We start from the raw sequence: 27,434 nt of genomic DNA on the forward strand, positions 1-27,434 counted from the left end.
ACAATAATTATCAAAAAAAAGTAGAATTTTGTTCTTTGGTTACCTTTAACGGGGTCATTTAGAAAAGGCTGTGGTCAAATATACCCAAAAACCTATAAAACCTAAAAGAAAACTCCCAACTTTACGAAACTTGGTGAAAACGTGTGTCGGATGACCCTTAACAAGCATGCAAACTTTCATAGAGATTGGACCATAGGTGGCGCTATAACAGTTAAAACGGTCTCAAAAACACAGTATTTCTGTAGTAAATTACCTCAAATTGTAGAACATGTTCATATATTCACACAAACACTAGATCTTCATATCGTATGATAGATCTCCTCATTCTGAACAACTTTGCCTTTGGGACCAATGCTGTCAATCAAACTGTTAATTAAATATTTGAGAAAAGTTTCATGGAGATCGGACCATAGGTGGCGCAATAACAGTTAAAACGGTCTCAAAAACAGTATTTCTGTAGTAAATGACCTCAAATTGAAATAAAATGTTCATATATTAACTTATACACTATATCTTCATATCATTTGATAAATCTCCTCATTCTAAATAACTTTGCCTCTGGGATCACTGCTGTCAATCAAACTGTTAATTAAATATTTGAGATTATTTAAAAAACCTACTTTTGTGAACTTTTTCAACTATAAACCGGCCATTTTATAATATGTTCTTTAGATTGTGTACCCAAAGGCCTAAAATCCTAAAAGAAAGCCCACAATGTCTCTCAAAACTGTGTAAAATGATGCATAATTTCATTCTAAACAAGCATGTAAAATTTAAGAGCGATTGGGCAAAAAAAATAACACTATAATAGTTATAAAGTTTAAAAACACAGTGTTGTATGAGAAATTGCAATTATAACCACTAGATGGCAGCGGAAGACCACTAATGGGCTCATTAAATGTCCTAAAACAGTACTGTTCATAGGTTTGCCTATGGATTCATGCTAAGACATTATAAAATCACTGTTATAACATTTAAAATCACATTGAGTCAAAGTTTACCATTTTGTTCATACAGACATATCAGTTTTTACAATTATGCCAGATTATGATTACAGTGAAACCTGAAAATGAAACAGAAGACTTGCAATAAGTTTTGTGTCACCTATCATTTATTTCAAATATCTATGTCTGCAAAAAAATGTATGTGCATGTATGTCTGTGTATGTGTGTGTGTGTCTCTGTGTCTGTGTGTTTAAGTATGCTTATTGAGTATTAATAAACAAGTTTAATCATTTCATTTCAGTGTGTGTGTGTGTGTGTGTCTGTGAGCATATTCTCCATTTTGGATGTGTTTTACTGTCAGCCATACATCCAGGTTGGCCTAGACCCTAAAATATACCACCTTAAATGCCTTAATGTGCTTGAACCCCGGTAATTGCTGCTTGCAGCTATATTTATTATTATTATTATTATTCTTTATTATTACACAAAGTAATTATTCAGCAAGGGTGCATTAAATTGATCAAAGGTACAGACTTTATACATTGCTATGAACAATTTTTATTTCAAATGTTGTTCTTTTGAACTTTCTATTCATCAAAAAATCTTGAAAAAAGTATCCCCGTTTCCAGCAAATCCAGCATAGAATTATTTCTATAGGGATACATGTGAACTGTGAATACATGTGACACTGAAAACTCTAATATTGGAAGCTGAAGATTCAGCTGTTTAAAAGTAATATTTCACAATATTACAATTTTTACTGTATTGCTTAATTAAACAAATGCAGCCTTGATGAGCATGAGAGACTTTTGAATGATATAAGATTATTAATTATTTAAATTTAATTCATTTACATCATACTCTTTGTTTGTGCGCTTCAATGTTTTCCAAAAAAATAATAATAATAAAAAAAAAAATCTACTTGCAGCTTTATAATAGATTACTTATAGCTTATTCATTCCACATGCAGAGAATGAAAAAAAGTTGTTGAAAACGACACAAGTCAAGGCAGATATTTTACTTGGTAGACAATTTGATTTGAATCGTGTATCTTACATCAGTGGGAGTTGGACTATTGCTCCTACAATTTGATTTAAACCCTGTATTATGTTATTCTTGATGAAATTACCAGTCAACTACAAGTAAATCTGTTTTATTTACTCGCCATAGCAACTTTGTACTTTTTTTGGTGCTCAGTGAATGTTATGTGGATTATGTGTGTGTGTGTGTGTGTGTGTGTGTTCATGTGTGATTTGGTCAGTCTCTTCAGTGTGACATCTGGTACTAAGGGTTCATGCGACAGGTGAAGGATCCAGACAGCTGTAGAGGATCGTTTCAACCTGAAGCCCTTTGTGCCAAGCCACAGAATAGGTATTTTATTCTTGTCAGCCTCAGGGCATCAGATCAGAGGGGCACATCGCACAGACTTTTTTTGATGATGTCAGCTGACAGTAGTGGAACTCAGCAGAGAGGGCTTTTTTCTTGCTTTGAGTGCCTGTGTGAATGTGTGTGTGCATGTCTGATGCTCTGACTGAGAACATCACACTGTTTATGAATAGGCAAGATTGCATTTCACTTTTTCTTCCACACATGGATAAGCACCCCTTCTGGAGAGAGAGAGAGAGAGAGAGAGAGAGAGAGAGAGAGAGAGAGAGACAGAGACAGAGACAGAGACTTTTCTGTGCTGAAGGGCTTGAATGGGCAGATGTTGTCTGGGCAGATGGACTTTCAATGTGCGTACATGCTTCTGTATGTGTGTGTGTGTGTTTGAATGCATACAAGTGTGTGTGTGTATGTGTGTGTGTGTGTGTGTGTGTGTTGAATTACAGTCCAGACGGCTAACAGATGGAGTGGAGCGGTGTTGTTTTACATTGTTCTATAGAAGGTCAAGGGGTCATAGTGCGTCTCTGGAAGACACACTACTGTTCAAAAGTTAGGGGTCGTTAAGATTTTTGTTATGTTTTTGAAAAAAAGTCACTTAAGCTCAACAAGGCTGCATTTATTTAATCAAAAATACAGTAAACAGTAATATTGTGGGTTTTTTTGTTTCAATTTAAATTAGTTATCTACTTTAATCTATTTTAAAATGTAATTAATTCCTGTGATGGAAAAGCTGAATCATACTAAGCTTATTTGGTGCACAAGAAATACTTATTACTATTCCTGCTGAAAACAGTCCAGCTGTCTAATATTTTTGTGCAAATCTTGATACTTTTTTCAGGATTCTTTGATTAATGTAAAATTCATAAGAACAGAACAGAACATTTATTTCAAATATAAACCTTACTTTTTGAAACATTACAAATGTCAGTTCTATATTGATGAATGTAATTCATATTTGCTGAGTAAAGTATTAATTTCCTTTGTTCTTATAAAATGTTACTGACCTCAAACTTTTGAATGGTAGTGTATCTGCTACTGTCTTCAGCACAAACAGATTTTTACTTGGTAGAGATACAGTCATCACTAGCTATGTTTCCATCACCCTGTTTTAGCACACATTTTGAAGTAGCGCATTAGAAACGAGTGATGGAAACACCAAATTTTGAAAAAAAAAACTTGATTCGCAAAAAAGTTTTTACGCTCACTTGAGGTGGTTTTTGTCTTGTGCGATAAAGGGTTAATGCGAATAATGGGAGATGGTAACGCATTTGCCAAATAAATTCCTTCATGCGCACCAAAAAAATAATGTGACTTTGCGCGATGGCATGGCATAACCTGACCAGCGGACCGATCTTGTTGCACAGCACCTGAAATGTTGCTATGGTCATTCTGAAATGCCCGAGCAAAGTCTGTTGTCAAAGTATTTCTGTATTATTTCCCGCCAGAACTGTTACACGACTGTGTTCCCGAACAGCTGGCATTTACGAAAGCAATTACCGCATTCATTGTGTTTCGTCTGCTCGCTCTGAGGCACAAATCATTTATTATATATGAAAAGTATTATATTCAGTGACTTCTCCCACTTTTCTTTGTTATATTTAGTGCCAGTTTATCAGGAAGTGATTTTGTTCTCTCTGACTCGTCGGGTGGAAATGGTGTTTATTCGCAAATGTTTTATGCAACATTCTAATTTTGCTCACAAGTTAAATTTGCAACTTTGGATGGAAACCCGGCTACTGAGCACTGATTTCAGTTTTTCTACATATCATTCATTGTGCAGCATTTTCAGTACTATACCACATTGAAAAGCTATGTACCACAGCAAGGCTGTTGAAGAGGAGGGATTAAAAAAGTTAAATGGATTTGTGATGTGAATTTCAGAAGCAGAAATTTTGATACGTTTTGTTGAAAAAAATATAACATTTTGCTTTGAATTGAGCACAAATACTATGAAATGTCAATTTTGAATCCATGTCCACTTCGAACCTCCTTTTCACTATGTATGACAAATGACAGACCAGAAGTCATTCATTTCTAATAGAGAGCACTACAGGAGCTGCATAGAGTTTCAGTCATATGTGTATGCAGAATTTTCAAAATTTATTTGAGGTTTGGGTGCGGAATATTAGAATTTTTGCCATTAGACTGTATGCAACATGACATGTCTGACATCAATATTTTATAATTATTTCAAAATTTACATTCATTAGCACTAGAAAACCTACTATGCTTTTCTTTCAGACATAATAGCGGTCATTTTGAGGGGTTATATTCATAAGTTGATTTTTACCAAGTGAAAAAAAAAAACAGCTGCTTTGAAACTTCGATGTAAAGCCGGGCATACACTGGGATTTTCGTCTGATTTTGAGCTGATTTCTGAATAATGCAACTCTTTTTTTTTTTTTTGAGTCGGGCCGAATTGTCATGTGTGTTTTGTTGTGGAGTGTACAAGGGGTAATGAAAGGCGATTAGCCTCTACCGACCGGCAATCGAATAGCCGGATGAATTTCTGACATATTGGTCGCCCCCTCGTGAAGTTATCGCACAGTTAAAGCAGTGCTATGAACCGACTGCCCTAAACAGAAATGAAACCTTGTTGACATGGCGTGTTGTTTGGACAGGAGCGATGGAGGCTACACAGTTCCATGTTTGGGGGATCCCATGTGTTTACTTCCCACGTATATTGTGAGCAGTCAAGTTTCAGCTCAACGATGGAGCGTATATTGTGAGCACATAAATGCAATTTACTCGTACAGTGAGAGTTGGTATTTAACAAAAACATTGCTGAAATCGCACAGTGTATGCCCGGCTTAACTGCAGCGAAATGCAACAATCGTACGCAAATGTCAGAGATAGTGGACAGGTGGCTTCCATACACCTGGTGTTCTATAAACCTGTTTTTATCCTTAGTCTAATCCAACATGACTTATATGACTGAATGACATCACTTCCTGCCGCTAGAGGCACTGAGGATACAGTCTCCTCGCAGGCTTCCTTAAAAACAACCATCTTATTAGCACTGTCCTTAAACACACATACACACACGTACATAGAAAAACACGTGCACATATACGCTCCACCCTGCTCTAATACAACCCATCTCTTGTTTTTAATTGGCTCTCATTATAAGCCAAACTGCTGCTGTAGCTCAGCAAGTCTCCAGAAATGTTAGTTAATTGTGGAATGTGTTAGAAAGCCTGCAATTAGCCGCAGCTGACAGGCGAGAGCAGAGCCGTGCCGGCCGTTTGATGACTCCCCTGTTCGGCCAAGATGACTGTTTGTTTAGGCTGCAGGGATCCAAAGGGATGAGCACTGTTCCGTTTAACATAAAAAAAAACAACCCAAAACAAAAAACAGGTTCCTTATAAACAGCCTCTGTGTTTTGGCAGACCTGCAGAAACTGGGATGATTAATTCACATGTCTGTCAGTTCCGTTGGGTATTCAAATAAAAGATTTTTCTGTAGCACAAGGGTTTCAGAGCTGTGGATAATATCAGACTTTTTTCTTTGTCTTTGTTTTTTTTACCATTATTTTTTATTTATTTAATTTTTATGTACATTTTTTACTTTTAAAAGTTAAATTTTTTTTGTCAATTTATTCATTTTTTCCCTTATATAGCAATTTTAAAGCAATTTTAGCTGGTTTAGCTGCATTTCAACCGCACACCCTCTCTCCAAAAATGATTGACAGACAAACTGTATCTGTGTTTATATTAGTTATATTGTCTTTTATACCATGCATCTTTGTCTTTGCAGGTGAGCCAGCGCTAGCAAAGGAGAACAACTGCCTGAACGCAGCAAAGGCCTGCAACCTAAACGACACCTGTAAGAAATACCGTTCGGCTTACATAAGCCCCTGCACCAGCCGAGTCTCAACGGCTGAAGTCTGCAATAAACGGAAGTGCCACAAGGCCCTGCGGCAGTTCTTTGACAAGGTGCCGCCCAAGCACAGCTACGGTATGCTCTTCTGTTCCTGTCCTCTAGGGGATCAACTGGCCTGTTCTGAGCGCAGACGCCAGACCATCGTACCAGCCTGTTCATATGAGGACAAGGAGAAGCCCAACTGCCTGGCACTGCAAGCGTCCTGCAAGACCAACTACATCTGCAGGTCTGAGCCACAAACAACTCATTTATAACAGGCAACTTAAAATATTATTCTCATGAGCATGTTCTTAATGTTGTTAAGGTAATGAAGTTAAATGAATAAATCAATAGCACTTTACAATACGTTTCTATTAGTTAATGTTAGTTAACTACATTAGTTACCATGAACTAACAATTAAAAAATACCTCTAAGGCATTTAGGTTACAATTTATTTTAAGGTGTCCTTGTTGTTACAGTGTAATTATACATTTAAGTACTGAGTAATATTAATTAACTACATGTACTTACTATATGGTTAGGGTTAGGATTAGGGTTTGGGTTACTTGCATGTAATTATGCATAATTTATTGTTATTTTAATAGTAAGTACATATAATGTGTAACAAGGACACCTTAAAATAAAGTGTTACCAGCATTTATTAATCTTATAATGATAACTTCAACATTTACTAATACATTATTAAAATCAAAAGTTGTATCTATTAACATTATTTAATGGAACTGAGCTGACATGAACTAACAGTGAACATTTATATTTTTATTAACTAATGTTAACAAATATGAATAAATGCTATAACTAATGTATTGCTTATTGTTATGTAGTGAATGAACCAACGTTAACTATTCAGACCCTATTGTAAAGTAATAATAATAAATTAGTGAACTGACCCTAAACAATAAGAACTGACCATAATAAGTATGTATAGATTTTTTTCATTTATTTGGATTCAGCATTCACTTAAATTGTTATAAGATAATAAACAACAAAATATATTTCAATATTCCATTCTATTCTAACATATTATAGTAATAATTCTATTAATATATGATTGAAATTGTATATTTCACTTAATAAATAAACTAATGTAAATTAAGAACTGGCATTTAAAAACAATTTAAAATATTATTAATATAATAATTTATAATGATCTAATAATAATATAATATAATATAATATAAAAATAACAGAACCATTTCACTAGCAGTCTCAAACTTTATAGTTGTAAAGCGAGTAAATAAAGTATATACACAAAGTTAAGAACAGTTGGCTATCCTTCTCTTTCACCCTCTTACACACACACACACACACACACACACACTTACATGCAAATGCATCCACACTTCATGCCAACACTTATCTTGTGTGCATTAACACATGGCAATGCAAAATGAGCCATTTAGAGGTGCTAAGAAATGCCTCACTGAATCTGAAAGGCAACATCACAACAGGCCATCTGTAATAACACATATTCACCAATAGGGACAGACATGGCCATGAGCAGCTAAACTGCATCTATTGGGAAATAAAGCATTTATTAAGGTAAGGCAGGAGAACACATTGCGAAGACGATCGTGGTGATTATTGAAGTCTAGCAATAAAAACTGCAGCCTTAAATCTGGTTTGTGCAGGAAGGAGGCAACCCCAGAGTCCGCTAAGTGGCTTGTTAAGGATTCATTAGCACAACGTGGATGTAGAAGTAAAGTAGAAGTTTTGCCAAGTAAACGTCTTTAGGCACAGAGAGTGCGACAGCTAATGACCCTGCTCAATCAGAAGAGCCGCCGCTCGGCATTCTGGGGGCACACTCAGACACTCATACAAATAAATGGAAAATATTTGCACTTGCGCTCCAGGTCTGTACAGTTCACATGCTTCATTCCGGTCATTTTTTCCTCATTATATGTCTTTCTTGCTGCATCCATCCTGCTCTTGTACCCATGATTATTTTGAAGCCAGGTGTAGCCCCTAGCTGTAGCAAGGTGTTCGGTGGAGTTGTGCAGAGATCCCACACTAGTCCCACACCATGTTGTCTTAGGAGACACGGCACAGCATATTCATTTACACATTCCTTCTCCGTTCTTAACACTGCCACAGACTGCTACTGAGTCTTCCAACACTTTTAACAGCCAAGAACTGTGTGCAGTGTGCTTTTCAAACAGATTTGGCAACATATGTTTTCTTTCATTCATAATGAACCGTATTTAATTATAAAGTGGTGTCATTAGCACTCATTGTACTAGAATAGATGTCAGGAAGAGGTGAGAATTATTTAATATGAAGTGTGTGTGTGTGTGTGTGTGTGTGTGTGTGGTGTTTTAGGTCTCGTCTGGCTGATTTCTTCACCAACTGTCAACCTGAGCCCCGCTCTCTCTCTGGCTGTCTGAAGGAGAATTATGCTGACTGTTTGCTGTCATACTCTGGTCTCATTGGTGAGTTTGCCCTGTAACATATACTTATTTATTTTCATTATTATTAATATGGTAAATTTAATATTAGGGTCTACAAAAAAATATTTTTTAATTATTAATATAGTACATTTTATATTAATTCAGTGTCATGGGGAATACACACACACACATCAACCTGTATATATACTGATGATGATTGATGATTGATGACTTCTACTACTCTCCATAAAATCCACTGAGATATATATAGAGATAGCCTTTGTGAACACATGTTTGTTCTCTAGTTCTTTCTTTGCGTTTTGCTTGTGCTGGATGTCTTTCCAAAGTCGTGTGTGCAGCACACAGAAACAGCAGCTGGACACACGGGAATACAGCAGTGCAGCTATTAATCTGTGATTAGCTCCTGTTGTTGTTCTACCAGTGGGAGACTGTTTCTCTGTGGGCTAACACTGTCACATCCCCACAGTACTGCTTTTATGAGGCACAATGCACCAAAAGTATTATTTTTAAGAAAGCTCAATGAGAAAAGCATAACGGCTAATCTGAAGATGGCAGGGGTTTAGGGTTTTGATGTGTACACAATCAGGCTTTTAAAAACACACATATTTAATCAAATTCCAATTAAATATGAAATTGATATTTTAATGTCCTTTTGTTTACCAGGCACGGTGATGACCCCAAATTATCTGCGCTCACCCAAGATCAGCGTGTCTCCATTCTGTGACTGCAGCAGCAGCGGCAACAGCAAAGAGGAATGCGACAGATTCACGGAGTTCTTCACTGACAACGCCTGCCTGCGTGAGTTACTGCTTTGGCCTGACTTATCCTGTCTCTGTGCAAAGAAAATCTGAAACAGACCCTCTGATTTACATGTGTAGTTTATGTTAGAGCTGGGCCAAATAGCATAAAAATAATATATATATTATTATTAGAGCTGGGCCAAATAGCATAAAAAAATATATATACACTGAACAAAATTCTAAACGCAACACTTTTGTTTTTGTCCCCATTTTTCATGAGCTGAACTCAAAGATCTAAGACTTTTTCTATGTACACAAAAGGCCTATTTCTCTCAAATATTGTTCACAAATGTGTCTAAATCTGAGTTAGTGAGCACTTCTCCTTTGCCGAGATAATCCATCCACCTCACAGGTGTGGCATATCAAGATGCTGATTAGACAGCATGATTATTGCACAGGTGTGCCTTAGGCTGGCCACAATAAAAGGCCACTCTAAAATGTGCAGTTTTATCACACAGCACAATGCCACAGATGTCGCAAGTTTTGAGGGAGCGTGCAATTGGCATGCTGACTGCAGGAATGTCCACCAGAGCTGTTGCCCGTGAATTGAATGTTCATTTCTCTACCATAAGCCGTCTCCAAAGGCGTTTCAGAGAATTTGGCAGTACATCCAACTGGCCTCACAACCGCAGACCACGTGTAACCACACCAGCCCAGGACCTCCACATCCAGCATCTTCACCTAATTTATCAGCCGATACGATATAATAGCATAAAAATAATATATATATTATATATTAGAGCTGGGCCAAATAGCATAAAAATAATATATATATATAATAAGAGATATGAAACCGATATGAAATTTATCAGCCGATACGATAGCAGAATGATATCTGTCAGTGCACCAGCATGTAGCGCCGTTGCGCTACAGCCGTCCTGAGATCGAATCCCGGCTCATGGACCTGATCCTTTCCAAATTGTTTAATTAAAATTAAAAATGTTTATTGCCCAAATATTATTTTTTTTTTACTAAAACATTTCAAAGCATGTAAAATGACACAAAGTGAGAACTTTGAAGTGATAATGAATTAAACTTAACAACTCTAATGCCCATTTTCCAACTGAAGTTTAAATGAGACAGTATTTTAAACTTTGCTGACTTAATGGTTTCATACTGCAAGTGCTGTGAGTTGTGCAAGTGCTGTAGTCTAATGACAGACTCTTTGGGAAACGTATGGTTGTATAAAAAGAGTCAGTTTCATTTTATCCTCCTCTAGTAAATGACATAAAAATAGACGTAAAGATGTGAGCAATCTGTCAATCGCTCCTCATATCTTCTGTTAGTTTTTTTCTGTCTTGTTTTCTCTTCCTTTAAACGTTGTGGCTCCATCCGTGCCATTTCCTTCCTAACTGTCCATTTGTCTCATTCTCCCTCTGATCTGGTTTGCTCTGTCCTTCTCTTCAGACTCCAGCAAGTTGTTTTCTGAGGCTTTTAGCTGTCCACCTGTCAGCCCGTTTTTACCTCTGCCTCTAAAAAGCCTCTTCCATCTTCCTATTATGTACACTTCTTTCTCTTACACTTTCCCCCGTATATCTTTTGCTCGCTACCCTTCCTTGACTGCACCAAGTGTTTTGTTTTGTTCCCGTGTACTCATAGAATTGCGTGAAAACAGACTTAGTGGTAATAGAAAAAAGTGAGCTTTCAGGGAGGGCTTGCGAAAGTCCTTGGAGTGCTATGAAAAATGTATAGTACTGAAAAAGATCCATGCAGGGGTCAGTTTAGAAAGCAGAGTCAGGTGAATGCCACTACTCAAACCTCAATACACAGCACTTGAACTAAGTTTCTTGTGGTGAAATAGTTCACAGAAGAAGAAGGTCATGTCAATCATCATGCCCCTTTTGTAACAGCCTCAGTCCTCAGTTCACTGTTAAAAGTCAATAGGAATGCACAATTTGGAGAAAAAAAATCTGATTATGATTCTTCTAACTAGCGGTTCAATGGATCACAAATCTCACGGTTCGGATCACATTACGTTTTTTTTATTTTTCGGATCAGCAAGAAAATAAAAATATTTCAATTTTAACTTGCTTTCCATTTATTACTTAAAGCGAAGTACTTCTTTGATACCACAGCAAATACTACTAGATTAACTAAGAAAGTTTAAACATGATTAAAGAGACAAGAGGACAGCCAGTAAAAATAAGAACAATTACACAAATTACAAGCATAGATAAATACAACAGAATATGTTACAAATAAAATAAGGTTGGTAGTATTCAAATACAGAAATGTAATAATTAGGGAAAATAACACTGCATAGTGTTCACTGTATAAATTAAATATAGATTTTTATCACAGCTGTTTTGTTTCTGTGCACGTAGAGAACAGCACGTGAGTAACGAATTGAGTTCCCTTTCGCCTTTTCTCTCTGGAATTGTTTAAAATTCGCTTGCTTGTGTAAATACGAACAAATGATAAACTTATACTCTATTATGGTTAAATTTTGCAATTAATCCGCGGATCACATGCGTGCCTAACCGTGGGGCTTGGTCCGTACAGATCACGGATCAACTACGATCAGTTTAACCACTACTTCTAACAGAAATTGTGTTTTGTAATGCAATAAAAAATTTAAAAAAACAGGTTTGCTGTGCTTGTTTGTAAGGGCTGCATAATTTTGCCAAGATTTTGGACTTGTATGTCAATATGTATATGGTGATAAAGAAGAAAAAAACTAATAAAATTGCAATTAAAAATAAAAAACTTAAATTATATATTTAATTAAATCACAGCTTTTGTGATTTGATAATTGCACTAAGCCATAACAAAAAAAAAATCGAAATATTATCTGAAACTACATAGTATTTTCCTATTTCTGTTACTACTGTAGTTATATGCAGCTTTTATGACAATATTATTTGCTGTTGTAGTTGTGTACTTAAAAATGGCTGCTTAAAATTGTGAGTGGCTGGTAAAATTCTGCATTCAGACATTGTGGTAGTTAATTTGCCACCCTGACTGAGAGTCTACATGGAATATTTGGACTTGTACGCAGAACACAAACTGTTTCACGTCAAGATCATTTACAGTGAAGTAGTGAAGGCAAAAAGGTAATAAAAAATTATGATAAACGTAAGAGAATAGTGACCTGTCAAAATCTTTCTTTAAACCACTGCAGGAAAAACAGAGATAGTTTTCAATGTTGAAGAATGGGCAGGGAGCATTCACTGTAGGAAGAGTATATCTGTGAACAGTCTGAGCTTAATTTGATTTGTTTCTTTTAGTGCCGAGGGCTTTGAGGGGATGTTGAAGGAGACTCTTCAGGAGGTTAAACTGGGTTAAACTGCTTTTTTATTGTTCTATCTTTCGCTCTCTCTCCTTCTCATTACCTCATTCTCTCGTGTCTCATTACGGGATTTCAGTGTTAAGGCATCCTGACAGTTCTGGGGGTTCGTTCCCAGCGCCGTCAGTATCTGGGTGTTTAGGAGGCTATGACGAAGTGCTTTGGCCTCACACCCTACACTAGCCCCTGAGCGTTATGTGTCTGTCTGCCCTTGGAACACGGCGTCCTCAACACAGGCTAGTGTTTCAGCAGAACAAGTAGCATCGAGTGAAACAGTGAGATTGTTCAAGTGGTATTAAAAATCTTAAATTGGATTTATTTTTTTAAATACTCACCTTCACATTTATGCTTGCTTCCGGAGTATGGTGGCATTACTCAAACTTCAAACTGGTGGACAGCACTGGCACAATAATAAGAGTGTTTCTTAAAAACATACTGGCTTTATTCAAAAATATAATGGGGGTTAAACAAAATCTGGGATTCAAATCTAATTTAAAGCTGGAAATATACTTTTATTTTAGAAAACAAAGAAATATGATGAAACAAATAAATTATGCTGTAGATACATAAGTTTGGGGAGTGTAGTTTTTATTTAAGTAAGTTAATAATCTTATGTTCACCAAGCCTGCATGTATGTGATCAAAACTGTAATATTTTGATGAGCTGAATTTTCAGCAGCCATTACTCCAGTCTTCAGTGTCACACAATCTTTCTGTAACAATGAAAAGGTATAAATGTAAAAAATAAAAATTATAATAATAATAACAATCCTATTGACCCCAAACTTAAAAAAAAAAAATGTATTCAGTTAGAAAAATGTAAAATAAAAGGGTGCTGCTAAATGTGCGCTGCTGAAAAAAATGTCTAAATGCAAATGCTATTTACATCAGAAAGGCATGCTTATTTTAAGCTGGTCTGCATTTCATCAGAAAAAAAAAAATCACAAAAACAGCAAACAGCAGCCTGATATTGTGGTGCATTTTCTTTTCTTTGAAACCTAAAACCTTGTGGATATGAAGGTCTCCAGACATCAGCTGGTGGAGTGTAGAGTGGATTCAGAGAACATGACTCATTGAGAGACATGCACATGAGAGGAAACTACACGATTCATCTGCTTTAGAAAATGTGTCAGGGCTCATAGACTCAAAACAACGATCAAAGCGCTCAGAGCCTGCGGGTCTTTTCCAGTATTTCCTAGAGAAATGGAGAGAAAGCGTCTAAAAATAGCAAACAACACATTCATCATGTGTTTGTTCAAATGATTTACATGTGAGTATGATACAATTAGAGAAGCAGATTTAAGATGTAGCGCTGCGACAGACAGAACTAAGCACTATGAGAGAGGGTGGACGTTTCTGATACAACAGTACAACTTCACAAAGTAAAACAACTACACATACATTTTGTGTCTTCACAGACACAGACTGCAGTATTTGTGCTAAACAGTGTGCTGTCTGTATGGTTTCAGTGGAGATGGCAGAGAGAGAGCAAGAGCCTGTCAGAGGTCCATATAATGAGGCAGTAGGTCCTACTTCTAAGAAAAACTGGAGAGGGCCTTGCAATCATTTGGTCATATACAGTATGGTACACACTGCTGGTCCTTCTGTTAAATCAATGATTATAAATCACAGAGAAAGAGCGATTAAGCTGATAGTCATCATGTAAAGCAACCTGACCTCCTGTATTCAGGAAAAATAGAAACCACCTGTAATTTACAGTGTATGAGGCAAGTTGTGCATGCCTTCAGTTTCATTATCGAGCATTCGTCAGTTCAACATATCAGTTAGTTTGAATTAGATATATTTAGGGAATTCTGAGCCGCATGCAATGCAAATCCAGTATGCACATAAAATCCAGGAGTAGGTCTTGATTTACAATCAAACACATACTGTATCTAAAACTCTAATAAACAGTCATACATCTCTGGGTACTCTTATGTTGTGGTAAACATCTCTCAGACTATCAACTTAAGACTTTGACAGCAGACAGGAGGCAAAACTAGTGTTTATCTGTGCTGTATTGGCCCTCCAATTAATTCTTGACTATTTCATCGTATCTCTCTTTTAATATGAGGTAGAAACCATCTTTGCTCTTTTTTATGTAGGTAATGCAATCCAGGCATTTGGAAATGGGACGGATGTGAGCGTTTGGCAGCCAATGCCCCCAGTGCAAACAACCACCACTATGACAACACCATCCCAGAGGAACAGAGATCGAGACAGATCACCCAATGCCATAGAGCCAGGGACACACATCAACCATCTCAATCCAGCTGATAACTCCCTCTACCAGTTCTGCGGAAGCCTCCAGGTCAGTGGAACTATTGCAGACATAGATCTTCAAGTTTCATTTATGCATTGTGGGTTGGGTGAATGTGTATGTGCCTCAGGGAATGCAGGTTTTTAAAAAAGACGATGTGTTTGAGGTCCTCATACGTTAGGAGTTAATAAATACCTCTGCTGATCTTGAAAATTATGTTTTAGGAAGGGAATGGTTCAGTCGCATATGCCTAATTTACATAAGAGTGCTATACTACATTATAGGGGACTCCGCTAAATATTTCTCATGGGTAGGTACATTTTATTTAAAATGTATAGAGTAAAACAGCCATAAAAATGTAAGGAAACACTATAGAAAATGGAAGACAGAAATTGCAGTAACTGAACTATCTAACTATTTAGGCTAAATTAAGATTTACAACATTACAAAAAATGTTAGTCAAATTAAGAGTTAATAAATAAATAAATTAATATAATTCATACAAAGCAAAATCCCCAGAGTTAAATCAACTCTGCTCAGATTACATATTGTCCCAATCTACCGAGTGTTAAAGTAACACTGAAGCAGAGTTACCACTGTTGAGGATTATGTGATACGTTTTCATGTCTAAAAGCCTGAGCAGTAGTTGTTCATCTTCAACATTGTTAACAGCAGGTTTTCTTTACTAATGCTCTCATCAATTAATTAATCGCTTAATTATCCCATTAACTTTAACTCGGCTTCAGTTTTACTTTAACACTCTGTAGACTGGGACAATATGTACTCTGAGCAGAGTTGATTTAACTCTGGGGATTTTGCTGTGTACCATTAATAGTTATATTTTATCTGTAACCACTATAATAGAAATATATTTACAATCCACATAATAATCACAAAAAAATGTCCTTATTTAAGAAGGTTTTGAACATCATCTGCCAAGTCACCTTTATATCTATAGCACTTTATACAATATAGATTATTTCAAAGGAGCTTCACAGTATAATGCAAACTTCTTCAAACAGGAAATAAATTCAAATTCTGCTGCAAATCAGCTCTAAAAAAATACAATAATGTCCTTATTCAGCTCAAGTCAGTTCAATATTTCAGTTTAGAACAGTTTATCAGTTATGAAATTAGATCAATTCAGCTCTGCAGAAGACAATAGAGTGGCTATTCAGCTCAGGCAGTGTTGGGGAAAGTTACTTTTAAAAGTAATGCATTGCAATATTATGTTACTCCATAAAAAAGTAACTAATTACGTTACTTAGTTACTTTTTATGGAAAGTAATGCGATGCGTTACTTTTTAAATCTGCGTTCAGGGCATGCTTGTTTGATTTTAAAATAAAAAAGTTATATTTTTTGCAAATATAAAAGCCTTTTCACACCAAATGTGAAATGAATAAGCCTCAGGCTGAAGGGAAAGTAAATTTACGTCCGTACAGTAGAATGCAGAAGAAGACATTTCAACACACTTCAGCAATAAAAAAAGACACACAAATGTTTGTCTAGAGTAATTTTTGCTTATTAGTATGGTTGAACTGGATCATCGAAGATCAGAAGCAAAGACATTGGTTAATAGAATGGGATTAAATACATAAAGGATATTTGTGTTGTTTAGCATTTATTTATTGCAGGTTTGCGTCATATTCAGAGTTGCATTATTTTTTATTCATTTTGAGAAATACTGAATCTGTGTTTTGTTTTTTTTGTGAGTGAGATGCATTAATGCATATTCATATTTATTTTAGAACTACAGTAACATCTGATTTCTCTCAACATGGGGACAGGATAACTGTCAGTCAATAAATTGGAAAAAAAAGTAACATGAGTTACTTATTTGAAAAAGTAACACAGATATTCTCTTGTAAATTAAAAAGTAATGCGGTACTTTACTAGTTACTGGAAAAAAGTTACTTGTAATGCGTTACCTCAGGTTAGATCAGTGTTGATTCAATATAGCTTAAAAACAGTGTCGATGTTACAAAATGCATCAACTATGAAAATAAGTCGATTCAGCTATAAAGCAGCTCTACAGGAGACAATAGTGTCATTATCCAGCTCAATTCAGTTCAAGTTTTGTTCTCATCCGATAGTGTCAGCGCAGTCAATTTGGCAATATTACTGAATATTAAGTGAATATTACTGAACACATAGTAACATGTATACCTTGAATGCAATCCTACTCACTTTGGATATAAGTGTCTGCCAAATGCATAAATGTATTAAGATACAGCCCTTGAGACAACTGAGACAACAGTTCAATCCAACAACAAGACCCACACACCCAGGGTTAGAGTTGGCCATTTACAGCATGTCTTTTAATTAGAAACAAGGCTAATATATAATCACAGACATTAGGGCACGCACACACACACGCATGCATCCAGACCCAAACACTCCAACAGAGAAAAGCGCAGCAGCAGGAGAAAGTGGCATTAATGAGTTTACATGTTTTTGTATTAGCCTCACTGCTAAACGTAGTCCTCTGAGGGGGAGCAGCTGTCAGTGTGAAAATGAGGAGAAGAACAGAGCTGGAGAGTGCAGACTCATGGGATATGTCTGTCAGTCTTTCTTCATCGGTTACAAATGATCACAGCACACACAGCTGACCTCTAGGAAAACTAGCGAGATGACTCCTGCATACGAATGGCATGTTAATGTAGCCTCTGTTGCATATCGAACTGCTTTTCTCTCTCTTGTTTAGAACCGAGATGTTTACAGCCAGCTGTTTGCATCCCCCTTCAGTTATGTGATAGAAAGGGTTTTTGCCTTTTTGAATAAAATGACAGAGCCAGACGTGCATTAACACCCTCAAAACAAAAATACCTCAGCTAAAAGCATGTCAAAATGCAAGTATTGGGCATATTTGCTCAATTATGGAACGCTCTGATTTAGCAGTATGAGAAAGTTCTCTGCGTTCAGTGTGAATTCGTGTTCTAAATATACAATAAAAGTGAGAAACTCTGCTTAGTATGCTGTCAAGTGATTCAGTAAGATTAAGGGCCAATTTCATGAGTTTTGTTCTCTTTTTCCATTTCTTTTTCTTTTTTTTTTGCACTATTAAAGTGCGATATCTTGCACTTTGGGAGCATTTTGCTTCAATGTAATTAAAACAGCACTTGATGTGTACAGAAAACAATTATCCAACTTTTTTTTGCCTGAACATCACACTTTCTAAACTTTTGTTGGTTTATTTCTTCAATTTTAAAAATGTTTTAAGGGCGCTAGGACCGCTCTGGGAGAAATTAATCATTGATATTAAACCTCAAATCCTCTTTTTGCCGGTCTGTAGATGCGGTTGTTTATAATGTTTCATGCTGGCAGAGGCATTGCTTTATCATGCTGGGCTCTGGCTTAGATTCAAGTCGGCTAGTTTCAGGAGGATACCGAACCACCAACACACAGGAATCCATTCATTATACTGTCACCAGGTCTCCTATATCACCACTGCTTCTCAGTTTCTTAGACACGCATACCTATACAACAAGTACACACACATAAGGAAGTGAAATCCATACTAAATTGTATGCTACTGGAGGGTTACGTTTGAAATGCTAAAATCTGAGAAATATAATGTGGCCTCAAACTGAGAATCCTCCAGTAACCCACCTGCTATGATTAATATGATTAATATTAATATCAGCTTGTGCACACATTTAATTATCTATGGTTATACTGACACTATCTAAAGAGAATCACAATAGATTTTAAACTTGTCAATATTATTATATAGCACACTACTAATGCAATTAATGGATATAAAATCGCAGCTATAAACAGCAGTCTGACTATTTTGTTATTGATTATCCAGTGTGGATCCTCCTGCAGGACTGTTGTAATATGTAGTCTAGTAAGGGTTTTCTTGGTCCAAAATGTTATTAATTTCTATCCAGTTACTTTAATAGAGTTTTTTTCCCTTTCTAGGCTCAGAAGCTGCAGACAAACAACACAATAGATGTGTTGTGTGTGGTAAGTATGCTAACATACTTCTTTTCATGCCAGAATAAAAACTGATTGCACATCCCAAACTAGGCATATCTCTGATATATGTCAAGTGCTATTGAAAGGATGAATCATAATGAAAGAAAAGATACAAAGCAGTAATTATCTCATGTCACATTGGCCCCTTTCGGCTGAACTTTGACCTGGCACTAGAGGGCTCTTCCTGCCCGGTATGCACATGATCTTTGCGTTGGGCGATGGCAAAATGTGAACATTGCTTATCTTCTGCCTTTTAAAGTTCACTAAATGTCATTGTACATAATAAAAGCAACATTATATGCTAAAATGACATTTAGTGTTGCAGCGGCAGGCCCAAACAGCCCTAAAAACAAGGACCTCTTTTCAGAGAACAATTTCATTGCTGAATCAAAGAGCTTTTCTAATCTGAACCCATGTTAGGTATAACTCAGACAGAATGGCATTTTTATTTTTGAATGAGTTTTTTTTCTTTTTCTTTTTTGCAATGTGAAAGTCCAGGTTTTTTTAATGCATTATGGTGTACTAAATGCCTTGAAAAGCCAATCACAAACACATACAATTCCTTCAAGGTAAAACATCATAATGGAAAAATACATCAAAATCAAATAGCTGTACTCTCTGCCATGCCTAGCCACCTTTAGGCTGGTAAGACTAAATGCTCATCCTCTTTCTTGCCTGTTCACTGTTGTGTTTCTCCAAGGACCCACAGATCGATGACCCCAGCTCCTCCAATGCCATCTCCAGGAATTCGTCCACTCGGCAGGCATCTCTATCAGGCCTTAGCTTTCTGCTGCTCCTGTTGGCTACCACCTTGCACTGCATCTTCACCGTAGCGATGTTGTAGCCACCTAAGAACATAAAGCACGGACAGTCACAATTTGTACAAAGTCGATCGCTGTTCCTGGTCAATCTGTTGTACTCAGTACTCTCTCTCTTTCTCTCTCTTAGTCCCTCCCTTCCTCTCTATTGCTGTTCTGTTTTTTAAGAGCTTTTGTTGATGTTGTCGATGCAACGAAACAAAGTGGTCTTGGTGTACTCTAGTTTCTGTCTCTCTTCCCTCCTGATTTTGCATCGGAAGATGAAACGTGAAAGAAATGCGAGAGAACCCTAGAATCATTGCAGCATTCCCATGTGATGTTGTGCCGTTTACGCAACCGCTGGTGTTTGAGGGCCAGAAATCATAAGGACTCCTGTCACAGCAGTAGAGATTAATCTTATCTGTGCACTTAACAACACAGTGTGCACTATCCATTGCTCACTGGCACACAAAGACACAGCAAAAGTAAAACCAAGACACTATTAAAATGTAATTTTTGAGATGTGGTCACTGTTTATTTCTACAAATTGTCTTCTAACATTATGGTGAAAATTAGATTCTCACTAATTGTGCTTCTCCGTAGTTTTTCTATAGCATCACTGGCCCATCTGTAGGTCAAACATATCAAAAGACATTTACAAAACATCTAGTCACAGAAAGTGAAAGGAGGGTTTAGAGGGGAGTTTACTGGATGACCAACAGGACAGTAGCTTTGTCTGAAAATACATGAAGGAGCCTATTTGACAACTTTGCTCTGGTTTGTCATGGTGTGTTTGCGTGTGGATGCATATGTGAATGCGTAATGCTGTTTGTATGTGTTTGTTTGAACGTTGAGGATGAGGTCATGGGTTGACTGGATGGATATGTCAATAGAACTGGGGTTTCATAACTCCTCTGTCACAGTTTGCGGGAGAAAACATGGACTGAGGCCGAACAGCAGCATTGATTCTTGTGTAATCAGACGATGTGTCAAGGTTCTATGTTACAATTGCATATATAAGTATCTGTAAATTGCAATGCATCACCACTCACAAGGCTAAACCTACAGGCATTTGCGTATCTATCAAGTGTATATTGCCTTTCTGATGTTGCTTTGACAGGGATTTTCATACTTTGGCCCCAACGAAACATGTAATCTAGTCATGTATGTATTATATACTGTAGCCAGTTTTTTGTACTGTATGTCTATACAAAAGTTACTGAAAGAGTCAGTATTGTGATCCTGCATCACAATTACTTAAAACCAGTGAGAAAAAATCTTATATATGTCAGTATGAGGCATGTGCAGTTTAACCACCTCAGCGGTACATGTTAAAAGTGTCTATGACATGCTGCTTTGGTTCATGTGGCATTTTGAACAAAAAATTATGTATTGTTGTACTCCATGTTATTTACAGGACATTTTAAGTGCTACATAAAAAACACACACACACACACAAACATATATATACTTCTACAGGAACTATGTTTATAGGGCCTGCTATATTTGAATTGAGATTTGGTTGTACAATGTATTATCATATTGGATAAGGATTTATCACTTTTCTTAGTAACTATATACAAAGTATATATTTTTGTTTAGATATTACAGTACAAATTGAAGACTTGCATCTCTAATTGTTGTTGTCCTGTCCTATATCTCAAAGGAAGGAGATGTACAACAGCCATTTATCTACTATACACCACTATGTTATTGTTTTATGGTAAGCCAAAAAGAAAGGAAAAAATATCTTATTTTTGTATCCTTTTGCATTATGAGTTTATTTATTGTAATGTTGTCTTTTCTGCTGGAAAGCAGTATGGGAACTTTAAAAGTATGAACATTAAAAAACCAAGCATGATGGAAATGCAATAAAGGCTATTGGATGCAGTTTGTTATGGATTCTACGCAGGCATTTTGTTGTGGTCTGCTGTATTTGGCTTTGGTTGCAACATAAAGTTGCTGTGAAGATGGGAGCAGGACAGTAAGAATTCTACATTGTAAAAACTATATTTCTCTACATCCACATCTTATTGCTCCAGAGAATTCATAAAAATAAGAAAAAATAAAACACAAGACTCTTCCACAATCTGTCACATTTCTTCTTAGCTTGTGAAAATGTAAAAAGTATTCTATGAAAACGATTAAAATGTTGACTCATTCACCTTTGTTGTGTTTTGTTTTCACATGGAGGATGTATAAGAGGAATTTAGCTATTTAACCTTAACAATAATTTTGTTTACAAAAGGAGATAGCAACAGGTCAGTGAGGGCTGCACAATAATTCTAAATAAAATGGCAATATGGACTGAGACACTATAATAACTTAAAAAGATGTAACTAAATATAACCAAAGTCCCACAGAAAGTGGCTTTAGTTGGTTCTCATAAAGATTGAACCCAAGTGTGAACACTCATAAAAAGCAACTATTCCATTGAGAGCGAAGTGTGGTCTCTTTGTTATTTTTGCTTGGATGTCTCAGCAGCAGTTTTATTATACTTTTTCATATGAGAATAAAAGTTCATCATCTCGGTTGAAATCGTTATTACAAGATTTTTTGGCCAAATCGTGCAGCCCTGCTACTTATCTACGCATGTAACCAAACTGCTGAATCAGCACTAACATGCTGTGTCCTCACTACAGTGGTGCAGTATAAAAGAGCAAGAGTGAAGCGCTCAGGTGCCTCTCTCATGCCTGACTCGACCCAAGAGGACCATGAAGAGACTTTCTTCATACGTTTTCTTTATTGTCCTTTGTGGTTTGGCGTTGTCCCGTAAGTACTATCTATGTAATACTAACAATATACAGTAGTCAACATTTGAAGTGGATCAAAACCTTTCATCAAAGTTGTTCTAAAACCTAAAACCAAAATGTGTTCTTGTCCTAGAACAACTCTGATGAACTTTTTTGATCCACTTCAAATTCTGACTACTACAGTTTTTTAAAATACAGAGGTCACCTAATTAATGTTGGTTATAGTTTAATTGAGTTAATTAATACCAATAGATAAAGATAAAAAAATGAATTTAGACAGCTTTTGTCACTTCATTTTGTTTGTGCCTTTGCATATTTGTTCATTAAGCAATACTGCTGTATGTGGGTCAACCAGTGTCACTTCACATTAAAGAGCTTTTAATGCCTTAAGTGTTGAAAACATTTACTTATATCAACAACAGAACCGATAAAAGACAGAAAATGTTTGAGGGAGAAGGTCATCACGTTCCCACAGCTGGCCACCAACAACTGGGTGAAGCTCCACCCGAATGAATCCATGGATATGTCTGCAGCCACCGTGTGTTTGCGATTCTACACTGAACAAATGAGTCTCGACCCATGTCTATTTTCTCTGGCTACACCATCGTACCCTCAAGACTTTTCTTTACGTTGGTTAAGTTTCAGCAAACAGTACGAGATGACTATTCATAGCTTCAAGGTTCAATTCGATGGGTTGGTGTTTAAAAATAATCAGTGGATCTCAATGTGTGCGACCTGGGATGCCAACAGTGGTCTTGCACAGATGTTTGTGAATAAAGTAGCCAGCATTAAGAAGGAAGTGGGCCCTAAAGTATCTTTCAAAGGAAATCCTGTCATAACACTCGGCCAGTTTCAGACCCAATATGATGGAGGGTTCAACCAACACAATGCCTTCACAGGTTTCATAGCAGATGTGCATGTACACGGACAAGTCCTGACCATCCGTCAGATTAAGACCTACATGGAGGCAAAGACCAAATACAAACTTGGTGATTACATTAACTGGCACAATCTGATGTACACCATTGCTGGGTCTGCACAAGTGGAAGAAAAGCATCAAGTAACATTCTATAGCAAAGAAGAGCAGCAATAGTGCTCTGTTGTACTGAACTGTTGTAGTAATGTCATGAGAAATGAATAAACATCTTGACAGCGAACTTTGTGCTGAGTTTTCAATATTGACCAAACAAAAGAAGCCATAACTGACTTGAATTAGAATCGGTGCAGTTTAATGATCAAAGTTGACACAGTGGCCTCAAGCTTGCATGTATTCCCACCTACTCACTCACTCACTCACTCATTCACTTAATACCCACATAATGTCCAAACGGCCTGGTCAGGAAAGTAGGCTATTATATAACTGAGTATTTACCACTAATAATGTAGAAATGACCTACCGTAGTTACGTTTATCAACTAGCAACATCCTGAATATGAGGTTTAATAGTTTGTACTGTCAAAAAAACAACAAAAAAAAACATTATTTTGCTGAACTTAAGTCACTTGTGGACACCCTACAAATGCCTAATTTGTTAACCGCCATTTTTACTTGCACTATACTATAAAATCTAAAACGGCAAAACAAACAACTAACATTACAGGAGCAAACCTCTTGACACCAAGGGCCTGTTCTTCGTACCTCGTGCCAGATCTTCTAATCGTGATAACTGATCTCTGGCTAATTTGGTTCTTCAAACGAATTAGTGAATTTGATTACAATATCTGGATTAAGTTGTCTAAGCCTCTGTCCCAATGTGCACACTATCCACGCTAAATTCTATGTGATATTAGTCATTTTCAATAATATTTAGGGCAGATAGGGTGGGCAGTATGCACATTGGGACGCAGGGTAAGATTACTGCGTGTTCTCTTGTTCCCCGAAAAGGGCAGATGTATCGATTTTCGAAACCACGATCAGCAATGCAGCGATTGGCTGGAGGCTAGAATGACATCATATAATTAAAAAAGACACCTGATGAAAAACTTGACAAATTTATGGACTTTTAGCCAAGCAAACAAAACTACATAAATGGTGTAATAGATCAATTAAATGTGCATTGTTTTTTGTTTTTTTTACATGATTCCCAATTATTTATAATAATAATAATAATAATAATAATAATAATACATTTTATTTGTAATGCGCCTTTCTCAATACTCAAAGCGCTACAACATGTACAAACAAAATAATAATTAAACCAAAACTAGAAATATCAAAAATAAAATCATAGTAATAGTCATAAATTAAAAGCTTCAGTAAAAAGGTACGTCTTAAGAAGTTTCTTAAAACAATCCAAGGAAGCAGCATTCCTAATAAACACAGATAATGCATTCCATAATTGTTCAGTGAAGGGGGCTTGATAAGTCAGTTTCTCCTCACCTAACTTTAACAAGATGTGAAATTCACCAACAATCAGTTTTGCTGTACTTTTGCTAAACATCTGAACTCACTAGAGTCCACACTATTGGGAATCTGTGTTGCAGTCTTGGCACATTTTTCTGAAGAAACCTTTAGTCTAGAAACTCATTCCAGCTAAAGACACAAGTCTCACCATGTATTTCAAATCTGAGAATAATTAAATTATTTTAAGATGATGCGGTGTAATTTTTTTTAATGAGACTTTCTTTTTGGACAAATCAAAGAAAATGAGAGAAACATCTATGTTTCTGCTAGGTGCTGTAAGAGCAGAATTTCCAAATGCAACTTTTGCCTACAGCGCAAATGTAACAATCAGCAATTTGCAATTAAAACAATTTAATTAGTTAAATATTGAAGGAATACTTTAGTAATTTATTTTTATTGAATCCTCTGTTGACCTGTTATGATTAATACACTGTATTTGAGTTCTACTTGAGTATAAAAATGGTATAGATAAAAATAAATGTTTTGAGTTGCAAATAATAATAATAATAATAATTCATAATCATGCAGTACTTTTTTTATAATTATGACCTTTATCTTTTTTAATAATTTAACCACATGAATAAGCCTCTCAGCATCAGGCCTAGAAAGAAAGGGTCTAATGCGAACAATGTTATGAAGATGAAAAAAAGCAACTTTAGTTATGTTTTTGAAATGAGAATTAAAAGTCAACTGAGCATCAAAAATCACACCCATTATATTTACGATTTCTAGTATTTGAACAGGCTTTACATTTTTATTTCAATGTTGTAATTAGCAATTCATTTGATTTTATCTTTGAAACAGATTTGTTATGTGACAGCATTAATTAAAGTTTCTTAAGGGTCAAGACCAAGTTATCTGCATCTCCTGCGCTCCATCAAGCCATTCCCATAATAGCTGTCACCACTCAAATTAATGCATGACTCAGATTAGCTGTATAGCATATGTGTAAGACTCCAATACAATTATAAAGTAATTATTTTATCATGAATAAATATTTCAGTGAGTAAAACTGGCTTATTATATACTACACAACATTATGATATTATTTTTCAATTAATTTTTCAATTATTATTATTTTAAATTACTGTCCCTGAATCAGTAGGGTACTTTTCTAATAAAGTAGCAGTGGCTGCCTGGGACAGATTTTAAGTATCAATTCTGCTTAAAAAAGATGTGATCTAATCCTGTTTACATGAAATAAAACTGCTCCCGAGCAGGTTTAAGCTTATGGACCTGGTCAAATGACAGCAACCCAGGGATGAGCTTTGAAGAACCAACCAATCCAAGATCAAACGAAATCATCAACAATCAAATCCAGCTAACTAAGTTAGCAACGTATGAAGTACGGACCCCAGGGTTGTGTTTGTTAAAGGGGTCCTATTATGCTTTTTCACTTTTTCAACTTTAGTTAGTCTGTAATGTTGCTGTTTGAGCATAAAAAAGATCTGCTAAGTTACAAAGCTCAAAGTCCACTTCAAAAGGAGATATTTTATTTAACAGAAATCACTTTTCAAAAACTACAACGAATGACTCGTTTGGACTACTACGCATATTTTCCGGGATTTGTGATATCACAAATATCGACGAATGGGACGAGACCTGGTTGAGCTGCACTAGAGAAGGCAACGAGTGTTATCATCACTATGTCGGAGACACGCTAGCTTTCCTAAGGCAGACAAACTTAGAGCGGTTACAATCATCCGGGTTTAAATCGCGCTCAAATTGATTTGATATTGACGCAATATTTACACTGAAGCTCGCAGGTGGCTATGGTAAGGGGCATGACATTTCTCGACCATGCGCCAAATGGTGCCAATCACACACTGGCCCAGCTAACCAATCACAGCACATTTAGTATTTCAGAAGGCGGGCCTTCATTTGATACAGGAACTATTCGAGCCGTTCATGCCAGACTGGGGAGAGTGGTGTTGTAGTAATGTAAAATATAATTTAAAAATAATGTGTTTTTCGAACAACCTAGTATGAGAGCCTGTTCTAGTACACCCCCAAAACAAAATCAAGACTTTGTAAAAGAGCATAATAGGACCCCTTTAACTAAAACTACTACAATACAATACAATACAATACTAAATGAATGAATGAATGAATGAATGAATAAATAAATAAATAAATAAATAATTTAAAAGTAATTGAAATAAAGCTGAAATATTCTAGAAATTAATGATATTTTGGTAAAATTAAAAGGTGTATTCAATTATTCTTTTACTATTGTTTGTATCGCTGTTATTCGTGTACTTTAGGAGGAACAACCTCCTCGACAGCAACCAGTCTGGTTTCAGAAGTGGACATTCAACCGAGACCGTCTTGCTCTCAGTTGTTGAAGCCCTAAGACTGGCAAGAGCAGATTCCAAATTTTCAATACTAATCTTGCTGGATCTGTTCGCTGCTTTTGACATGGTTAACCACCAGATCCTGCAGATTTGCTTTATTCAACATCAAGAAGATGTTGTTCAAGCTCTTGTTCTATCCAGGCTGGACTATTGCAATGCTCTCTTGGCAGGTCTTCCAGCCA

General features: G+C 36.3%; 2 protein-coding genes across 3 annotated transcripts in view; both read left to right on the forward strand.

Annotated features, from left to right (window-relative positions):
* Positions 1-21,893, forward strand: part of gfra1a (gdnf family receptor alpha 1a) — a 75,342-nt gene extending 53,449 nt beyond the window's left edge. For both annotated transcript variants that reach the window (XM_016457873.1, XM_016457874.1), the window contains 6 exons: positions 6,084-6,435; positions 8,530-8,639; positions 9,282-9,416; positions 14,809-15,014; positions 18,889-18,933; positions 19,646-21,893. In XM_016457873.1, coding sequence (XP_016313359.1) covers positions 6,084-6,435; positions 8,530-8,639; positions 9,282-9,416; positions 14,809-15,014; positions 18,889-18,933; positions 19,646-19,789 — 992 coding nt within the window. In that variant the 3' untranslated portion in view covers positions 19,790-21,893. The remainder of the gene's footprint in view (positions 1-6,083; positions 6,436-8,529; positions 8,640-9,281; positions 9,417-14,808; positions 15,015-18,888; positions 18,934-19,645) is intronic.
* A 505-nt stretch (positions 21,894-22,398) lies between these two features.
* Positions 22,399-23,649, forward strand: LOC107666506 (female protein-like). Its single transcript, XM_016457875.1, has 2 exons — positions 22,399-22,514; positions 22,918-23,649. The coding sequence occupies exons 1-2, from the start codon at positions 22,457-22,459 to the stop codon at positions 23,586-23,588; spliced, it is 729 nt and encodes a 242-aa protein (XP_016313361.1). The 5' UTR covers positions 22,399-22,456; the 3' UTR covers positions 23,589-23,649.
* Positions 23,650-27,434: the final 3,785 nt, after the last annotated feature.

Source organism: Sinocyclocheilus anshuiensis, unplaced genomic scaffold, assembly GCF_001515605.1.
Source record: "Sinocyclocheilus anshuiensis isolate Anshui unplaced genomic scaffold, SAMN03320099.WGS_v1.1 scaffold63, whole genome shotgun sequence".
In the NCBI taxonomy this organism is placed as follows: Eukaryota; Metazoa; Chordata; class Actinopteri; order Cypriniformes; family Cyprinidae; genus Sinocyclocheilus; species Sinocyclocheilus anshuiensis.